The following is an 18,604-nucleotide window of genomic DNA, read 5'->3' on the forward strand; positions in this document are numbered from 1 at the left end:
AGAAAGAGAGTTGACCGGGTATTTGTGTAAACATTTACTATAAGACAGGAAGCAGACAGTTGCATTAAACGGGCATTGTCACACCAGTGGAGTACTGTCTCGTCTGCTGACAAACACGCAAACACACAAACACACACATATGCACACATGCACACGCGCACACACACTCACACTCACACACACACACACACATACACACACACTGCATGGCAAAACAGGGAAGTGTGTGGTTCAACAGTTCCGTTTAACAACCAAACCAAGTGTGTTTCAAACCAAGCTGGCTTTCACACGCTGTTTTAAGTGTAAAGATATTTTCATTTTTAAAATGGTTAAACTCTTAAAACTCTTGCACATTCAGTAATGCACATTCAACCATGTTAAAGATGAAAGACAGACTGTCAATATACACTTCATAATCCTCTGACACAGCAGTAGTATTTCTGCTCTCTTTGCTGGCAATGAAACAGTTAAGTGCTGTGAAACTTTGTCAAGAGCTCTGGCATGAAGCTTATCTTCAATCAGAGAGAGAGAGAGAGAGAGAGAGAGAGAGAGAGAGAGAGAGAGAGAGAGAGAGAGAGAGAGGTGTCTTTCAGGAACAGCCTAAGACACACTCAGTGAAACACAGAGGGAGAGAGAGAGAGAAAGAGAGAGAGAGCAGGAAACAGTGTGTATACTAGTCAAAACAGAAGGTAAGAATTTTTGCTCTGTCAATTTAAATAACTCGTTCTAATATTGTTAAAACAGTGCACATTAACATTGGCTGCTGTGCACAGGAATTAGCCAGATGCTTAAGCATCTTTGGCGTGTCGTAACTTGTTGAAATGTTCCTTCACTCTGATAAATGCTGAGAAATACAAACAAATGTAACCTACGCACTGCCGACCAAGGAGAACATAGTTTTGTTTTTTTTTTGGCTTTAAAAGCCAAAAAGAAAAAGAAAGGTCTATATGAGAAATTATTTGCAAATTACAGTGCTAACCACCAGGGATGGTACAGAAGCCTGCAGAATCAAGCCAAGATGCTCAGACATGTTGGCATTATCAGTAAACATGCACGACGCTTAGGCGAATGAATGGGCCCAGAAGATAACTTTATGCTACACTAATGCAGCCACAAGCGAACTGGTAGAACTTGTACTGTCACTAAAACACTTTCATTGAGAACACAGGCTCTGGTTGAGAAGTCTGTCATAGGCAGATACATAATGTACTACTATAGCTTCTGCTTCTGGTGACACAGGAAACTAGTAAATATTATCTGTGCTGAGTTATAACTGGAGAAAAAGCCTTTTTCCTGTTTTAACTAACACCGCTGGGGAAAGTGGTTAACGTTCATTGGTTTACAAACCATTTTGAAACGACAAGCTTAAGTTATTCAGTTCAAGGACAGTCACATAAGATACAATTGTCTGTGTCATTTGTCTGGTTAGAATAATGTTTATTTTAAAATACTGACCCGACATTCAGCTTCGGCGGTTGAAAAAAAAACAAAAACAGTTGAAAGAGCAAGATTTTTCATTTAAGTGTGAAGTTTGTGTGAAGTTTTCATTGGTAACAGTTCATTTCTTATTCACAGGAGAACTAAATAAGCAGGAGAATATGAAGAAAAGGAGAGAGACACCCTTGCACAAACAGCAGTCCACTCCCGCCCTGGGAAAGGGTGAGTATTTGGTATGCACTATGCAGACAGAGAATTAAAATTCAACTCAGCCAACTCATATCGGGAACTGGAAAACATCAAAGAGTCATTCTTTATGATTAGAGCCTTAAACCTGAGCTGTTGGCACTCCTAGATGCACTAACACACACACACACACACACACACGCACGCACAGATAGACTCATATTCTACCTGACAGCTCCTTCCGGTTGCAAGCCTCCTTCTCTAACCATCAGGCCACGACTGCCCCCCTTTACTACCTGGTGAAAGGCATGCGCCCCTTGGCATTCTTTGGTAGATTGCCACAAAGTGCTCTATTGAAACGTATAGGTGGCCTTCAACATTCCTTGGTAGCATGCCATGAAATGCCACATCAAACTATACAGGACGATCATTTGAATAGTATCATCCAAAAATTAGGGACTGCAAGACGTGAAACTGTGAGGCGATTTGTTGTTTGTTGCAGGGCTACCCCTCTGAAAAATGACTTTCTTTAAAAATAAAACTTTATGTACCATCAGAACTAAGGTACAAGGCAAATAATACACTCTTACTAACACTGTGCCAATTGAAACGCAAAAAGAATGTCAAATCGGTACAGAAAATAGTTCTTGAGTTGAGGGGAAAATGTCGGACTATTTGCTTGGGGGACACTCTGAAAAATTTTAATATAGTATATTTTATAAGCCTCAAGAGACACAAAATATTTGACCTTGCGTTCATTGAACACAGCATTCTTGACACACTGACTAACCACTTACTGAACTTAATACCACAGAGACATTTGTTTAAACATGAACCAAAGTATGGGGCATAAACACACGCTATGTAAACTGCATCATTCAACAACAAGGCAAAGAAAGTGAAGAAATAGCCACATCACAAGTCGTTTTAACAGAAACAGCCAAAGTCCTGCTCTACAATCAATATATTTTCTTTCAAGGTCCATTATTTCTTTATTTTCCCTTTTAAGTGAATCATATTTGTGACTTGACACCTCATAACCGCTGTGCTAAAAAAGCTGAGCACTCTATTTCTGTTTTATAGCAGCAGTGTCACAGGCGTAGCTTAAAGGGTCTTGTTGTGAAACAGCCTTGACTTAAATAAAGTCCAACGCCAGAGGTTGACAGGCTTAACCTAAATGTTTGCTCAGTCATTTTCTCTTGCAGGCAGAAAATGACCAGACAAACTCACCTTCTCTAACTCTCCTGCTCATTTGAATGCACCCATGGGAATGATGCTAGGTGATAGTTACTGTGACAACAAAATCTCCGAGAACTACAGCTTATTATATACCTTGGCAAATATCTGGCCCCGGCATATCCCGCCCACATTAAGAGAGTAACCAATGGTCAGGCCTGTTTTTCAGCTCCATTGACTCTGATTGGCTGGAGCAGTCACTTGTCTACGATGAAGTGCTGTGAAGCCTCGGGTTTTAACAGGCTCAGAAAGAACCAGTTTTTCCATTTACCCCAGTGTAATGTCTGCTAAAACAAACAGGAGTGCCCATGCCCAGTTTTGCACAAACACTGCATGTCATGTTCACAGCAACAACTTATTCACAGTTAATGAGAAGCTGAAAGTGGATTATAACACCACAGTCCAGAATATAAATTACACAAACATATATGTTTATACAGCTTTATTGGGAAGAACTTTATTCCGACTTTCAGAACACACAGAAATAGTACTGACAGAAAAGTGTCACTGGCATGCTGTCTCATATCTGTTGGTTCATTTTAGGTGAGTCTGACCATGTGAATACTCATAGTCGCCAAAGCTAGCCAGCTGACTGCAATTCTGTTTCATTAGAAATTCTCAGAATTTCTACCTCTCAAGTGTGTTTTTGTCTAGGCTATAAGGACTCTGTCCTCTGTCCAACTCCTGTGAGTCTTGCAAGCCTCTCTCTCTCTCTCTCTCTCTCTTACATGTCCTATGCATGTGTGTATGTGTGTGTGTGTGTGTGTGTGTGTGTATAGTAAAGGCCAAATATGGTCAGTCGATGAGAGTGTTGTAAGTTTTGTTGCTGGCAGGCAGTGAAGAAGTGAGGAGTAAGCTGAGAATGAATAGGAGAAGGAGAAAAAGGGGGAGCAGACAAGGCAGTTTGAGGCTTGCTCAAGGCAGGGTTGGATGGGCAGGTACAAAGCTGGAGCTGTACTGCAAGGCGGAGTCAGGTTTCCCCCAATTGTTTTCCTGAAAACACTGAAAGGGCTGTGGAGCTCACCAGCAGTGAAATAAATAGACGTCCGCTCTGGTCACCTCTCTCACACTCCCCCCCGACTTGGAAACTATCAACTGCACCGAAGGTCTCTAACTGCAGGTAAAAAAAAAAAAAAAAGAGCAAAAAACAAACAAAACAAATAGCAAATTGCTAATCTTTCTTCACCTTTTTACAGCTGAGTTTGACAGAACAAGAAAATGGTTTCTGGATTTTATAGTCTATGCAAATGTGTTGCACACAGCAGTTATCAGACTGGTTTTGTGGTTATCTCAGTCACCGTTAGCTGTCTAAGGCCAGGGTCGTGTCTGCGGATAAGAGAGAATTGTCACCCAGAGAAGGGGAGTTAACATGTAATCCATACACTTTACCGTGGGCTCAAAAGGCTTTGGAGAGAGCAGGGAAGATGTGAATGGGTCATTTATTTTAAGCCTGACTGCCACTTGTGTTTGACTGTATGTAAGTCAAGGTCAGAGCTAACAAAATAAAAACAAGACAGGCATGCAACATTAAGCCACTTTGGTACATTAGGTTAAGCCTCAAAGATGCTGATAATGCTGATATTGGACATTTGGGCTAAGTTTGACATTTTATGTTGGCGCTGGGTGCATTGTCAGTCGCTGGATCACATGTAATGCTAGTTGCCAGCAGAAGAAGCTGTTTTAGCGCTTAGGTAATACAGGCTGAACAGAGTAACACAGTGTAGCCTGAGGGATGGGCATGTCTTTGATTTGTAAAACTCCCAGAAATTTTCCGTCAGAAAAATGAGTGACGTGTTTTTTACTGCATGTGTGTACGTTTGGAGCCTTGCCCTGTACAAGCCTCTGTACTACATCATTTGCAAGTTGTAATGTGTAAAACACAGCATCAGGTGGGTACGGCACTGTGCTCTGTACCATATATGATGCTGTTATTAATGTTACTGCTGTTTGATATTTATGATTTTTAGCTGTTCTGTGGTCACACTTAAAGGCCTGGATGTGCACTCCTATATCTCATAAACTGTAATCTATAAACATAATGTTTAATTTTAAGAACATGTAGTTTTTATGATCAGTGGCACATGATGTTCCACTAGGCATAAAACCCAAGAGTCCATTGCACCATAATCATCAACCAGTTTAGTAGAGCAGCTGGACACAGTGCTTTTCTATTCTGTTGCATGCTCTTCACCATACAGCCAGTCAGGAGATTAAAATGTCTTCACCTCTGTTCCTGACACTGGCAGTGTGGTGGGGGGTCTCAGTTTCAAACACTCACATTCTCCTATTTGACAGCCAGTTGTGACATCCTTACGAAGCTCGGTGGTCTCGTTGACGTGACGCTATCAGTCTCTTAAAATAGAGTGAGGATAGTCAAGACGGCAAAAGGCTGAAGCTGGCTCAGATACAGACAGGACCTGATAGATAGCAGAACACAGCTCCATCCAGAGCCACTGAGAGAAAGAGAGAGAGAGAGAGAGTGCCCCACGATAGAGACACACAGAGAGACAGAAGCCATGGCACAAACTGCTAAAGAAGGTAAGAGAAACTGTGTGCTCTTCAGTGTTGTGAACAATGGGGTTCCTTAGGCAGAATCACAGGGGTCAGTGGTAGTCAAAAGCCTTGACAACCACGAGGGTCAGTATGGGTTAAGGGGCACCAGAGACCAGAGTGCTAGGCTTGTCTTGAATGGAAAGGTAACAGGCTAAAGTTCATGTTGATGACAATGGTTAGCCAGGTTACGCTAATTCCCCCACCGGTGTAAAATGCTGCGTCTCAGCGTTTCATTTCACGTGACTATGCAGGACAGGTAGACACAAATTCTGATTGAGAGGTGGGCTTTGAAACTACGGTACAGTTTCTGTTTCACGGCTCTCCAATCTTTCAAGTGCCCACAATGTTTCACTGCCCTGTATTTGGGTCAGGCTGTTGTTGCCAGGCTTGTGATGGAAGAAGCTTCCACATGGAACTCACAGCTGTTCTAGAGAGTGCAGGAACGTGCTATGAGGGAGTGCCAAGAATGCGGGTCTTGTTAGATGAGGTCGGGCTAAGAGAAGAGACTGGAAGTTTCCTTTTAATGCATCGGGGCGTATGAGTGTTTGGGGTCGGGGGGTCATCAACAAAGCTAAGTATCTGAGAAGAGCAAGATTGTTGACAGTGATGTGGGGGATCCAGTTGCAAGTCAACAGGATTCAGAATCAACAGAGAGACCTTCTGCCACTTCTGACCTGACCCTCACCATGAAAGATCCCCCTGACTCAGACAGGCTGTTTACAGACCCAGCTAACCTCATCTCAGGCTTTCGAAGCACTGCTCAACATCCGAATGGAGGTGTTGGTGTAGCTGGTTAGGTAAACATGTTACCAAAGAAATGATGAGTTTTGTTTTCTAACTGCACTGAAAGCAATATGTCTGATACAGACTAAAGCTAGTAGTTTTGTACTGTCAGGTGTAAAACTCTTAAAAGTTTGGTTAGTTTCTGCTGGTCTTTAAGGTATGCAACATTCTCTCTTGACAGGGTAGTTTATGTGCAGAGAAATTTATGTGATCGTGATCAAAGCGATTCATTGAATATAAAGGCAGGACCCAAAACTCAAAACCCAAAACTGACTGATCTCATATTTTCATGGGCATTGTTTGAGAATTGCTAACTATTATTCCAACTAGACAAAACTTGAGAGAAGACTAAAAGGAGAACAGTGTGAGAAAAAGTGCTGGAGACTCTGAGAATCCGAAATAGTCTCTGAAATTCAAACAATAGTTTCATGCCAATGTCACACTGAGGACATGGGAAAGGTCAAGTTACCAGGACCAGCTACAGCAGGCCAGATAAACATACAATCTATTCTTACTTATCCTCTGAATACTCACAGAAACAGAGAAAGAGAGAGAGAGAGAGAGAGAGAGAGAGAGAGAGAGAACTTAACTTACACAAGTACATTTTAAATGCTGTCTCGAAACCTGAACCTGGCAATAAGTGCAAACTGTTACAGCAGTTTAAAGACGCCACATTTGACCCAGTCAAACACAATAACATGTGGCCTTGTTTCAAAACACTTGATTTTGTTTTGCCAACCTGTCTTAACAAAACCATGATGAGGGAGTCTCTACGTCTTTGTTCTAGAATAAAAGACAAATGAGTGATAAAACTTGATATAACCTCATTATAAACCTGCCTTACAGGATCTAGCTTATTCTAGCTGACTCAACCTGAAATAAATGGGTCTACAGTCATTCTTTAACCTCTAATCCCTTTCCCCACTTGATACTTTCTAGATGTGTTACAGAAAGTGCCAGCAGAAATTGCTGTCACTCAGCCTGTGATACGAGTTACGCCAACTATATATTCACATGCAAACTTCCAGGTCATGTTGTCACTCACCCTTCAGGTCCGAGGTGTCTGTGTCACAGGGGAGCAGGAATGGCTGATTGGCAATGTTTACAGTAACATGACTAACGCTTTGGATCAAGATGGTCTGAAAGGAAATCTGAAGTGCAGTGGGGAACTTTAGAAGACATGTTTACTGCATTGATTTGTGCTGTGCTGTTGTGAATCCAACATAGCTTGCTTCAGCAAGCAGAGATCTAATATAACCTCCAGTATGTTTTACTAGCTGTACTAATATTTTCTCAAACCTAAGTGCAAAGGTCTTCTACGTGCAATTTTAAGAATGAATGACTTGAAAGAAGGAAGTTTATGCATAAAGGCATAGGTTCTGAGGAACTCACATACTGCATTAACCACAGCAAAGCTGAGAAAAAAAAGACTCAGTGGCACTAGCATGTCCCTGATGTTTGGCTTCTAATCTTAGTTTAAATTTAAACTACAATTCACTCACATAGGTGTGGTATCTGTTCAGTTATGCACCATTGGTGCAGCAAGTATGCAAGTATATAGATGGTATTATTCAAATAAGCCTAGTTAGGTACAACCAGTGCCCTCTCCTGTTTCACTGTTGTGATAAGAAAAGAAGTGCAAGCATGACTGGTGCAACTTTGACAGTCTAAACATGAAGCTTGATAAGAGATGGTGGAGCTGCCCTAAAAATGGTTTATAATATGTTCACTGATTTACATAAACAGCTATATGCAAGTGCACTATATGGATGTAATATGACATCCTTACAATGTAGAGTCTAGCTCAACTCCAGAAGGTATATGACTGCTCATCGTCCATCAGTTACACCACACTGACTTTGGCCACAGTTAAGGCATGCCAACATATAGACTTATCAACAAAATGGTATAACGAGAAGTGACTACGGTCACTAAATACTGTTTACATTTCTCATGAATGTATCCCTCTGTTAGTGAATGGCTTTATCGACAACAGAGAGCATAGGGCTTGTTTAAGTATTTGTGAACCTGCACAAGTTCTAATATATATGTGTGCCCGTTTATTTGTAATGGGCGTGTGGCGGTGCATATGGCATTTTAATGATTTAAGAATAGCTCACATTCTTTTTTTTCCATTGGTGACTTATTCATAGTACATCTATTAAATACTAAAAACCCTAAAAAACGGTTTTAGCGAGGAAATTGTTGATCCCTGCCAGAACCATCTTTGAGTGGTGCTTTACTCTGGTGTGTGAAGGTGAACAAACTGAATTTATTCTATTCTAAAATGATAAATGCAAGTTGTTGGGGTTTTTTTTTGTTTTTTGTTTTGGTCAGCTAGACTCTTTGTGAGTTTATGAAAGAGTGCACACCACGGCACATCCTGAGAGAAATCAACAATCATTCAAAATGTCCTTATCAAGTGAATATAACTAAATTAATACTGAGTAGATACAAAAGTTGTACATGGTTGCAACCCAAAGGGAAATGGCCATTGAAAGAAAAGAAAAGGGGGTAACAGTTGAGAGGAACACATTTATATTTTTGTCACTTTATTTATTGATTGACTGATTGATTTTATTGAGACTGCTCCCACTTGTTTACACACACACACACACACACACACATAAATATATATATATATATTTTAGGGGTGTCACGATACACCGGTATTGACGATAACTGTGATATTTAAAAAGTGAAATATTGATATTATGTTAATAATACACGATAATACTGTAAACTTAAGATGCATTTCCACGAGAAAATGCCAACATGACTGTGTCGCAGCATCATTGAATCTTAACTGTAGAAATACTTGATCCAGCTCCAGGTGAAGTGTAGTCATGGAGCAAAAGACCACTGAATCCAACTATGACTGCTGTGTGCTATGCCTCGTCGTAGCACTAGAGATCTAAAACTTTCCCCATTCATTTCCAATCGGAAAATAAGCATTTAAGAGCGGCAATTAAAAAAAACGAGTGGACTGATCAAACAAACAGCAGTCAATGATCATAACAGTTAAAAACAAATATTCCTTTCAAAAGCTCTGTACCTTTTGCAAAGAACCAGTGATTCTCAGCCACAGACAGCGACGCACCGGCTACATGAGGTTGTTTACCCGGCAGATCACAGATGACTATTGTTGGCAATAGTCAGGCTATGCACATTCAGCACATTAATAACTAAAAGACAAATAGTATTGTTGAAACCAAAACACATTAAGAGAGTTCCACTACATTGGTTTAACAGTACATTACATCACCTCGGGTTGCTGCTTGCCTGATGCTACAGCGTTCCTACAAAATACCAGACATGCGGGTCAACCAAATATTACAACAGGAGCTAAACGATGTGTTGCGTATTGTTTTTCCGCTGGGTCCTAATGACCCCCGGTTACATTCTCAACGAGAGATTAAGCGAATAAAACCAGCAATTAAAATAAAACGAGTGGACCGATCAATTATATACATCAGTTGTAAACAAGCACACTACTAGGCATTAGGACGGACCTGTTATCACTGGAATGGGATCAATATCGTGAAAACTGTGGGAGTAGAAGCGCAAGCTCCCTGCAAGTCATTTTGTTTCAGTTCACATTGTATTGGTGGCAGATGTTAGGCCTTGGGGATCTTTTGTTTAGTTTGTTTATCAGTTCATCTGGTGGCCTTTTCACTATCCATGAAATAGTGTAATTGTTCTTTTCATGTGCTTTTGTACAGTTAGAGACACACAGTAAACAAATTTAAAGATGAATTTGACTAATAGCACTATTATTATTATTTTGTTCAAATTTTCTATAGATATTGCAATAATATCGTTATCGTGAACTCTTTTGGCCACAATAATCGTGGAGTGAAAATCTGCTATCGTGACAGCCCCAATATATATATACATACGTGCGCGCACACACACACACACACATATGTGTATGTATGTATATATATATATATATATATATATATATATATATATATATAATTAAAAAAATATATTTATCAAGCTTTTTTATGTTAATTATTTCAGCTTTTTTTATTTATCGATCACTGGTCTGTCTGTTTTAATCCTCCTATAGTGAACCGAGAGTGCAGTGGAACGCGCCGTCAAGATGGCTGTCGTTCTCTGAGCTCTATCTTAAATTTAACTTTTTTGTTAATTTATTCACACTATTTTATGCAAAAACACTATTTTTTATGCAATTGAATCCACAGTACCAACATTAAAGAGATCTAAATTTGATTTTCTGTGGACATTAGTACCTGCTATCAGCCGTGCCCATGCCCACGTGCACTCTATAGGAGTAGTGTAGCGGGTGTTACACATGCACCTTGAATTTTATGTCTGCTTCCTTAATTGAATTGAATTAAAAAATGGCCGAACTCTCTCTCTCTGTCTATACGTAGACATGTCGCGACAGTTCCAGAGGATGTCCTTCAAAGAGGTGGATGAGTCCGTGCGGCTCATGGCTGAGAAGGTTTACGCCTCTGCACTGAAGGAGGAGAACACCAAAGATGTCATGTCCATGTTCACAGTGCCTGAAGACTGCCCTATTGGCCTGAACCAGGCTAAGGAAAGGGAGCTGCTGAAAGAGATTGCAGAACAGCACTCTGAGCAGAGTGCAAAGAGGTTAGTCAACTCCCATAGTCACTCCAGTCAGTCCTGAGGGTTCATCTTACCAACACAGTTTCATCCCAACACTAGCAGATCTGATTCAGCTTGTGTACTTATCAGAGGTAGGGGTGAAAGAGTAGCATATATGAAAACCCAAAGTGAGTCTCCAGTCTTACTCATGATGCATCTTCTTACATGTTTTGTCATGCAAGTGTCAAGTCAGCCAGTTTGAGACATCAGTGGCACTTCAGTCAAGTCTTGTAGCTTGAGCCATCCACCTCTGGCACTTACCATCAAGCTTTTTACCCTAATTTTTTTTCTTTTTTTTACAAACTTTCTAAATTAAACTTTGGGGAGGGGCATGGTGAGCACTATTCTGTTCAGTCAGCGTCCACAGTTGGAGCTGAGAAAAACTATCCTGTTTGGCACAGACTAATGGCCAGACTAATATTTATACCTGTGAGACGAAACATTTATTCTTTTTCTAATCTATTTTTGTCTTCACAGGAAGAAGAATTTCAAGCTCATCCGTTCTCAGTCCCTGTCCCTCCAGATCCCTGGAGTTGCAGACTGGGCCTTATCTGCGATGTCTCCTCTGTTTTCTCCTGTCACTCCTACTCCGCCTGTCACGGACAATGTCCCAGAATTCCAGAGAGTCACCATCAGTGGAGATTACTGTGCAGGGGTAAGAGAGTGGACCCATGAGTTTGTCCTATTTTCACTTTATGAGTTGCATTTCAACTGTACAAGAGGTGTCAGATTGGTTATACTTATTTTGAAGGAGTCTAAGGCCAGTTGTTGAATGAGGGTATTGTGGTCAGGTTAAGGCCAGAATTTTGTTTTTAAAAGATCTAACTTTTTGGAAGAGCACAAAAGTGTGGACAAATACCTACACTTGTGTGCACATTTAGTGCATTAAACTAAATAACTGAAGAATGAGTACAGTTTTTCTCCAAGTTACCTATCCAAATCTTTCATCCAACGACATTCATTTTTTTTCTGAATTCTACTGTTCCAGATCACAGTTGAGGACTATGAACTGGCAGCCAAAAGTCTGCTGAAAGCATTGTTCATTCGTGAGAAATACTCCCGGTTAGCTTACCATCGTTTTCCTAGAACAGCTGCCAAGTTTTTAAGGAATGCCAATAATGAGAAATGGAACGAGGAAGAAGAGGTACTTCCAGGTAAGAGCTATTTTTGTGGTTAATCTCCTGCCTGAAGGTGACATTATGAAACAGTTCCAGTGGTGGGTTTTAGTTATCTCAGCTAACGGGTGTGACAGAGACCACACCAATGTTTGTAGAACTATAGTAAAAACTCCTCAGCTTTTTTTTTTTATTATTATTATTATGAAGATAAGACCAGAATATGAGGATTGTGTTAACTGTAATTCCCAAACAGATAGGTCATCTGATCCAAACCTTTTTTCACTTCACATAGACATGTGCCCATGCCCAAGTGATGGTCAGGACCCATACAGCATGGAGGACATCCCACAGAACCTGGACTACATTCTGAAGATGAAGGACGGTATTATATGTGTGTATGATAACGATGAGGCCTTGAAGCAGGAGCAGCCTCACAGCCTGCCGTACCCAGACCTGGAAACCTTTGCCATTGACCTGAGCCATGTACTCGCTATGATTGCTGACGGACCAACGTGAGTATAGCCACATACTTTATATCACCAGTACATTTAGCATGTGCTTTAAACAAAAGCTACATAACTGTACCTGTGTTCCAACCAGCCTAACAACAAAAAGTTATGTCTTACAGTGCTTCAGTAACATTCAGTGCTTATATAAGCAGGTCACTTTGGAGTATTCAAAGTGTAAGTCAAAGTGATATGCAGAACCGTCCATAGCAGTGAAAGCTTGCCATGTGAAAAAAGCAAAGCGCCAGTGCTCTCAGATGCCCGTTACGAAGATTTACGACACAGTGACCCACACTGATTTACTGAGGCGCAGGCTGGATCTGTTTAACATTTTAACTCTGAGTCTTTAGTCACGGTCAAAACGCTATCCAGACCATTCAAACAGTTCAATAAATCGCACCACTCATTAGCATTACATTTGTTTAAATGAAGTTTAATCCCTTTATTGTCCCACAACGGGGAAATTTGACCTCTGCATTTTATCCCATCCAAGGTATCGGTGAACACACACACACACACACACACACTAAGAGCAGTGAGCATTAAGCACACTCACACACACCTGGAGCAGTGGGCAGCCACAGCTGCGGCGCCTGGGGAGCAGTTGGAGGTTAGGTGCCTTGATCAAGGGCACTTCAGCCGTGCATATTGAGGGAGGGGAAAGTACTGTTCATTCACCCCACCCATCCCCACCTCTTTCTTCTCTTTCTCTCGTTCAGGAAGACCTACTGTCACAGACGTCTCAACTTCCTTGCATCCAAGTTTTACCTTCACGAAATGCTTAACGAGATGGCAGAGCTCAAGGAACTGAAGAGTGTGCCACACAGAGACTTCTACAACGTCAGAAAGGTGTGCAATTATCATCAGCAGAGAAACACGAAATTTATCATAATATCTCTATTTTTTTTTTCAGGTCATGTCTTTGAAGATAGATTGAGATGGGTTATGAGACATTGCAGTGATTCAAGCCACATGTTTATGGACTTATACCATCTCTTTTTGTCATACGATCAGGTGGATACCCACATCCATGCTGCTGCTTGCATGAACCAGAAACATCTGCTCAAATTCATCCAGACCACATATAAAACGGAGGCGGAACGGGAGGTGCTGGAGAAGGGTGGGAAGAAGATCACCTTAAAACAGCTGTTTGAAAAGCTTGCCATGGATCCCTATGATCTGACAGTGGACTCCCTGGATGTACACGCTGTAAGATCCAGCCTTAGACACCATGGCTGACTAACATTTTGCAGTTTGTCCAATTTAGTTCATTTATACTGTGGTGTACAATGAATGTTTGTGTTTTGTGCTTCAGGGCAGGCAAACCTTTCACCGATTTGACAAATTCAACTCCAAATACAACCCAGTGGGAGCAAGTGAGCTTAGAGAGATCTACTTGAAAACAGACAACTATATAGATGGAGAATATTTTGCACGACTCATAAAGGTAAATGAAAAATGTGAATCCAGTACTAGAATAAATCGTGTAAACACTAACAAACTTTCTGATAACCTGACATTAAATTTAATTCACTATGTGAACTGATTCAGATATAAATGTATGCAAAGAAGTGTGAAGTCACGTTGGATAGGCCAAATATACATGTAACACCGATTGGCTGGGAAACAAAACAGAGGGAGACATGGTAAACAATGAGGACCAGTTCTGTTCATGAAAGAATATACCTGATAATACCCATCTCTAGGGCATCAAATGGTTTTAAATGTTTAATTTATTCCTTTAGGAGAATTAGTCTCTTCACACTGCTCATTTAAGATGGTTAGCTTGTTAGCTAATTATCATTAACATAATTCTAGGTTGCTAACTGTTTGTGAAACACAGGCGTATTCAACTGAAATGAAGAAGATACCATCTGCAAGGCTGGGTCATGTAATATAAGCTAAATGTTTGCGATAACATGAACATTTAATTTACCTTCGTTCTCCACTCCTTGACATGACTGAATGATTCTCAGGATCAGGCAGTGATCATTAGACAGTGTTAGCACAGTGTTCATGGTTCTGTGAACAAGGGTCTGGGTACAGAGTGGCTATGTCTGGCATGCATCTCAACCGCCTGCCATGATATGCTTGATTTGATGATCGCACAGACTGTTGTCGTTATCAAATTAACTTAAAAGTAAAGTAACTTAAACATAAATAAATAAATATTTCATATCACTACTCCTGACAGGAAGTAGCCCATGAGTTGGAGGAGAGCAAGTACCAATATGCTGAGCCCCGCCTTTCAATCTATGGCCGGTCTCCTGAAGAATGGGACAACCTCTCAAAATGGTTCATCAAGCACAAGATGCACTCCCCCAATATGCGTTGGATGATCCAGGTCCCCAGGATCTAGTAAGTATTCCACTTTAATAATGATACACAATTGACAGTAATAAAACTTCACCGATCACTAAGATTCAACCAGACAGATATAAAAATATTTTTCCACTAGTATAATAACTCTATTAAAAATTCTGTTAAAAATACAAACAGCACATATACAAATTAAAATACAGAGGACTTAATGTAACAAGGTTTTTGTACACAGTTACTCTACTGACAAGTGTCATAGGGCTACCTATTGAAATCGACATATTGCTGATGCAACTCACACTTTGTAGGAGCATCTGCTGAATATTCAGTTAAAGTAAATGTAACCATAAGTGTGTTCTGACCCTCAGCGATATCTTCAGATCAAAGAAGATCATTCCTAACTTTGCCAAGATGCTGGAGAACATCTTTCTCCCTCTTTTCGAGGCCACAGTGAACCCTCAGAAACACAAGGAGTTGTATATCTTCCTAAAATATGTGAGTGTATCAAGCTCTTTTGTACTGGACCAGTACAAGACTGATCCGCGATTAACGTGCCACCTTTCATTTAGACTGCTCTTTGAGGAGTGTAGTGAAAACCACCAAATAAAATGGTTACTGACAAAGTAACAAAGACAAACAACAGAATATTTAGTTCCTTCTAAATATTTAGTTCCTTCTTTTTCTTCTTCTTCTTCCCTCTTTGCTTGTAACTACCCATATTTGTTCAGTGGTTCACTGGAATGTCTGAAAGTCAGAAGATTGTTGATGTTCTGACTGATATACATATCGAAATGCTAAGCATATTGACTGCGTGTGTCCTGATGGCAGGTGACAGGATTCGACAGTGTGGATGATGAGTCCAAACACAGTGATCACATGTTCTCCTATAAGAGCCCTAAACCTGAAGAGTGGACCACGGAGGATAATCCACCCTACACCTACTACCTCTTCCACATGTATGCTAACATCATGGTTCTCAATAATTTGCGCAAGTAAGTTTTTCTTACCTGTCATCACCCCTTTTTTGGCAATTCAATGACAATGCTTTTTATCTGTATTTAGCAATACTTCGTACTTAGTTCACAATGCTTTGCACTGATGTAGAAACTTCCTCACTTGTTTACGGACTTGCATAATTAGTTTTTCAGAGGTTCCTCATGGTCAGATTACTTTGTCACCATTTTGAAAAAACAGTAACTGAGACCGCGGTGCAATGATTTTGCAGAGAGCGTGGCCTTAACACCTTTCAGTTCCGCCCCCACTGTGGTGAAGCGGGATCAATCACCCACCTGGTATCGGCATTCCTGACTGCAGACAACATCTCCCATGGCCTCAATCTGAAGAAGGTAAGTACACCGGACCAGACCATCGTAGTTCCAGTCAACCACCTGTGTAAGCTTTCACGACTAAAGCACACAGACCTTACGGAATTACGAAGGAGGAATATACCCACAGTGAACTGTTCTGCTCAATATCTTAAAGTAGTAAAACTACGATTTAAACAAAGGGTGAACAGAAACACAACCAGTTCAATCAGGCTTGAGCATAAAGCAATGAAGTGAAAAAAAAAGAAAGAAAAGAAAGAGAATTCTGTCAAAAATGACAATTTATGACTGAGCACTGCTAGCTTTGTGAGCGTGTTGTGCTAACTACATCACTTCTCAACTGTCTCTCCCACCAAGAGTCCCGTACTGCAGTACCTCTACTACCTGGCCCAGGTGCCCATAGCCATGTCACCCCTCAGTAACAACAGTCTGTTCCTGGAGTACTCCAAGAACCCACTGCGAGAGTTCCTTCACAAGGGTCTCTGTGTGTCTCTGTCCACAGACGACCCCATGCAGTTCCACTACACCAAGGTAAGGCCTCCGCTGATGCTTTAATATGTCTGTGCGGTTAGCATCATGTTAACCTAGACTATACATGCTAAGCCAGCAGAACAAATTCTAAAGTTCCGTCAGAAATCTGTCAAAAGGCACCAAGACCCTTGACTCCAGCTTTGTTTCATCAGGTTAAGAAAGTCACTATCTGAAATATTTAGGCCATTTTGACAGTAAAAATATCTGTAAATAGAAACTATAACAATCAGATGTAGTTCATCAGTGAGCATTACAAAGAACATATTTACAAACCTGTAAATCTTCAAAAAAAAAAAAAAAAAAACTGTCATGGGGTGACATTTGTTGACTACATTACATGATAAGACTAAATTCCTCTCCAGAATGATCTGAGGTGTATTTATTAACGTTACGCATTGACACTTACTCATAGCTGCCGTGGCTGACCTCGCAATGTGAGGGTCGGGAGTTTGAGCCTGGCTGAGCCATGGTTGACCTCATTAAGGGCATGCGGTCAAGTAAAGTGCTACACCGACACATCCAATGTCCCTGCAAAGGGCACTGCCTTAGCCCCCGTACAAAAGGGGAGTCCCTGGCGTAAAACAGGAACAACAACGACAACAACAACATGCTTTGACACTTAGTCCTCATGTTACTGCACTGCCTTTTTATACTGGCCCCTCTGTCACATACTGTTCTAGTGCTTCTGTGTATTTGCTTGAAATGGCTTATGTTGTCATGCTCTGCAGGAAGCACTGATGGAGGAATATGCCATCGCAGCACAACTGTGGAAGTTGAGCACATGTGACGTGTGTGAGATTGCCAGGAACAGTGTGTTACAGAGTGGACTGTCTCACCAGGTAAAGCATGACTTTTACCTCACTCAGATCTACTTGCCTTTCAAGTCCAGTTATCGCCCTGTACTGTCACTGACAAGTCAAGACACAGTGAAGAACTCCTCATAGCCCCCCTATTAAGTGACAGAACATCCGTTTTTGCTTCAGTAAAGGCGCTTTTAACTGCGAAGAGACATAGGTAGGCAACTATGCCTTGTTCTCAAGTTACCCTTTGCTTGTGACTTAAGAACATACCATCCTTCCTGAAGTGATTAATGATCTAAAAGTGATGAGGTCCCACCCCGTGTTGAAGGTTACAATCCCTCCGTCAGCTTTCTTGTCGTGCGGCGCTTTTTAACTGTGACCTACAAATTCCTTTTTTTTTTTTTTTCTTCTTCAGGAGAAGAAACATTTCCTTGGTGAGAACTATCTTCAGGACGGACCAGAGGGGAACGATATCCGACGAACCAACGTGGCCCAGATCCGTATGGCCTACAGGCACGAGACCTTGTGCAACGAACTCAGCTTCCTGGTGGATGCAGTGAAGTCTGACTCAATGAGTGCAAAAGCAGAGTGACCAGCTAGATGTGAGCAGGAGTTGCCTTTATTGACCTGACAGAACTGCACGGAACAGAACAAGCCTCGTCATGCATCCTGGTCGTAGAAAGGACACTATAGCGTGTCGTAGAAACTTGAGCTAGAAGGTGCATAGCTCTGGATAAGCCAGGTGTGCGACCCAAAAAAAATGGCCAAGTTGTTCCAAGACATAGAGGATCAGAGGATCCCCTCAGAAACCACACAGATGATGGATAAAGGGAAATAGTTTTTTGTAATGAACCATTTTTAAATACTTCTTGCATGTGCTAAGTAGGTGTGTGCTGTTTCTACTTTCTCAGGAGTCAATTTCGCATTGCCTTTGCATATTTTTGATACACAGCCCTTTTTATCTGGATGGATTGTTTGTATGGGTGGGGTCTAGCATTAAAGAGACCTAGGGAAGGGAAGCAACACTTGATACTCGCCCTTGATAAACTGGTTTGTTTGGGAGAATGCTGAAGCCCTAACACCATATAGGGGAAAAAAAGCCATGGTTCCTCTTTGCTCAGCAGTTACGCAATCTCAGTGAAAACCTGTGAGCTATACAAGACATCTGA

General features: G+C 41.1%; 1 protein-coding gene across 1 annotated transcript; it reads left to right on the top strand.

Annotated features, from left to right (window-relative positions):
- Window positions 1-638: 638 nt before the first annotated feature.
- On the top strand, window positions 639-18,526 carry ampd3b (adenosine monophosphate deaminase 3b). Its single transcript, XM_030790046.1, has 16 exons — window positions 639-689; window positions 1,576-1,659; window positions 10,599-10,821; window positions 11,314-11,491; window positions 11,825-11,990; window positions 12,247-12,466; window positions 13,180-13,309; window positions 13,475-13,669; window positions 13,776-13,907; window positions 14,655-14,818; window positions 15,148-15,274; window positions 15,608-15,771; window positions 16,005-16,125; window positions 16,462-16,635; window positions 17,364-17,474; window positions 17,851-18,526. Exons 2-16 carry the CDS (start codon window positions 1,599-1,601, stop codon window positions 18,025-18,027), a joined length of 2,343 nt encoding a protein of 780 aa, XP_030645906.1. The 5' UTR covers window positions 639-689; window positions 1,576-1,598; the 3' UTR covers window positions 18,028-18,526.
- The last annotated feature ends 78 nt before the right edge of the window (window positions 18,527-18,604 follow it).

This window comes from Chanos chanos, chromosome 13 (assembly GCF_902362185.1).
Source record: "Chanos chanos chromosome 13, fChaCha1.1, whole genome shotgun sequence".
NCBI lineage: Eukaryota > Metazoa > Chordata > Actinopteri > Gonorynchiformes > Chanidae > Chanos > Chanos chanos.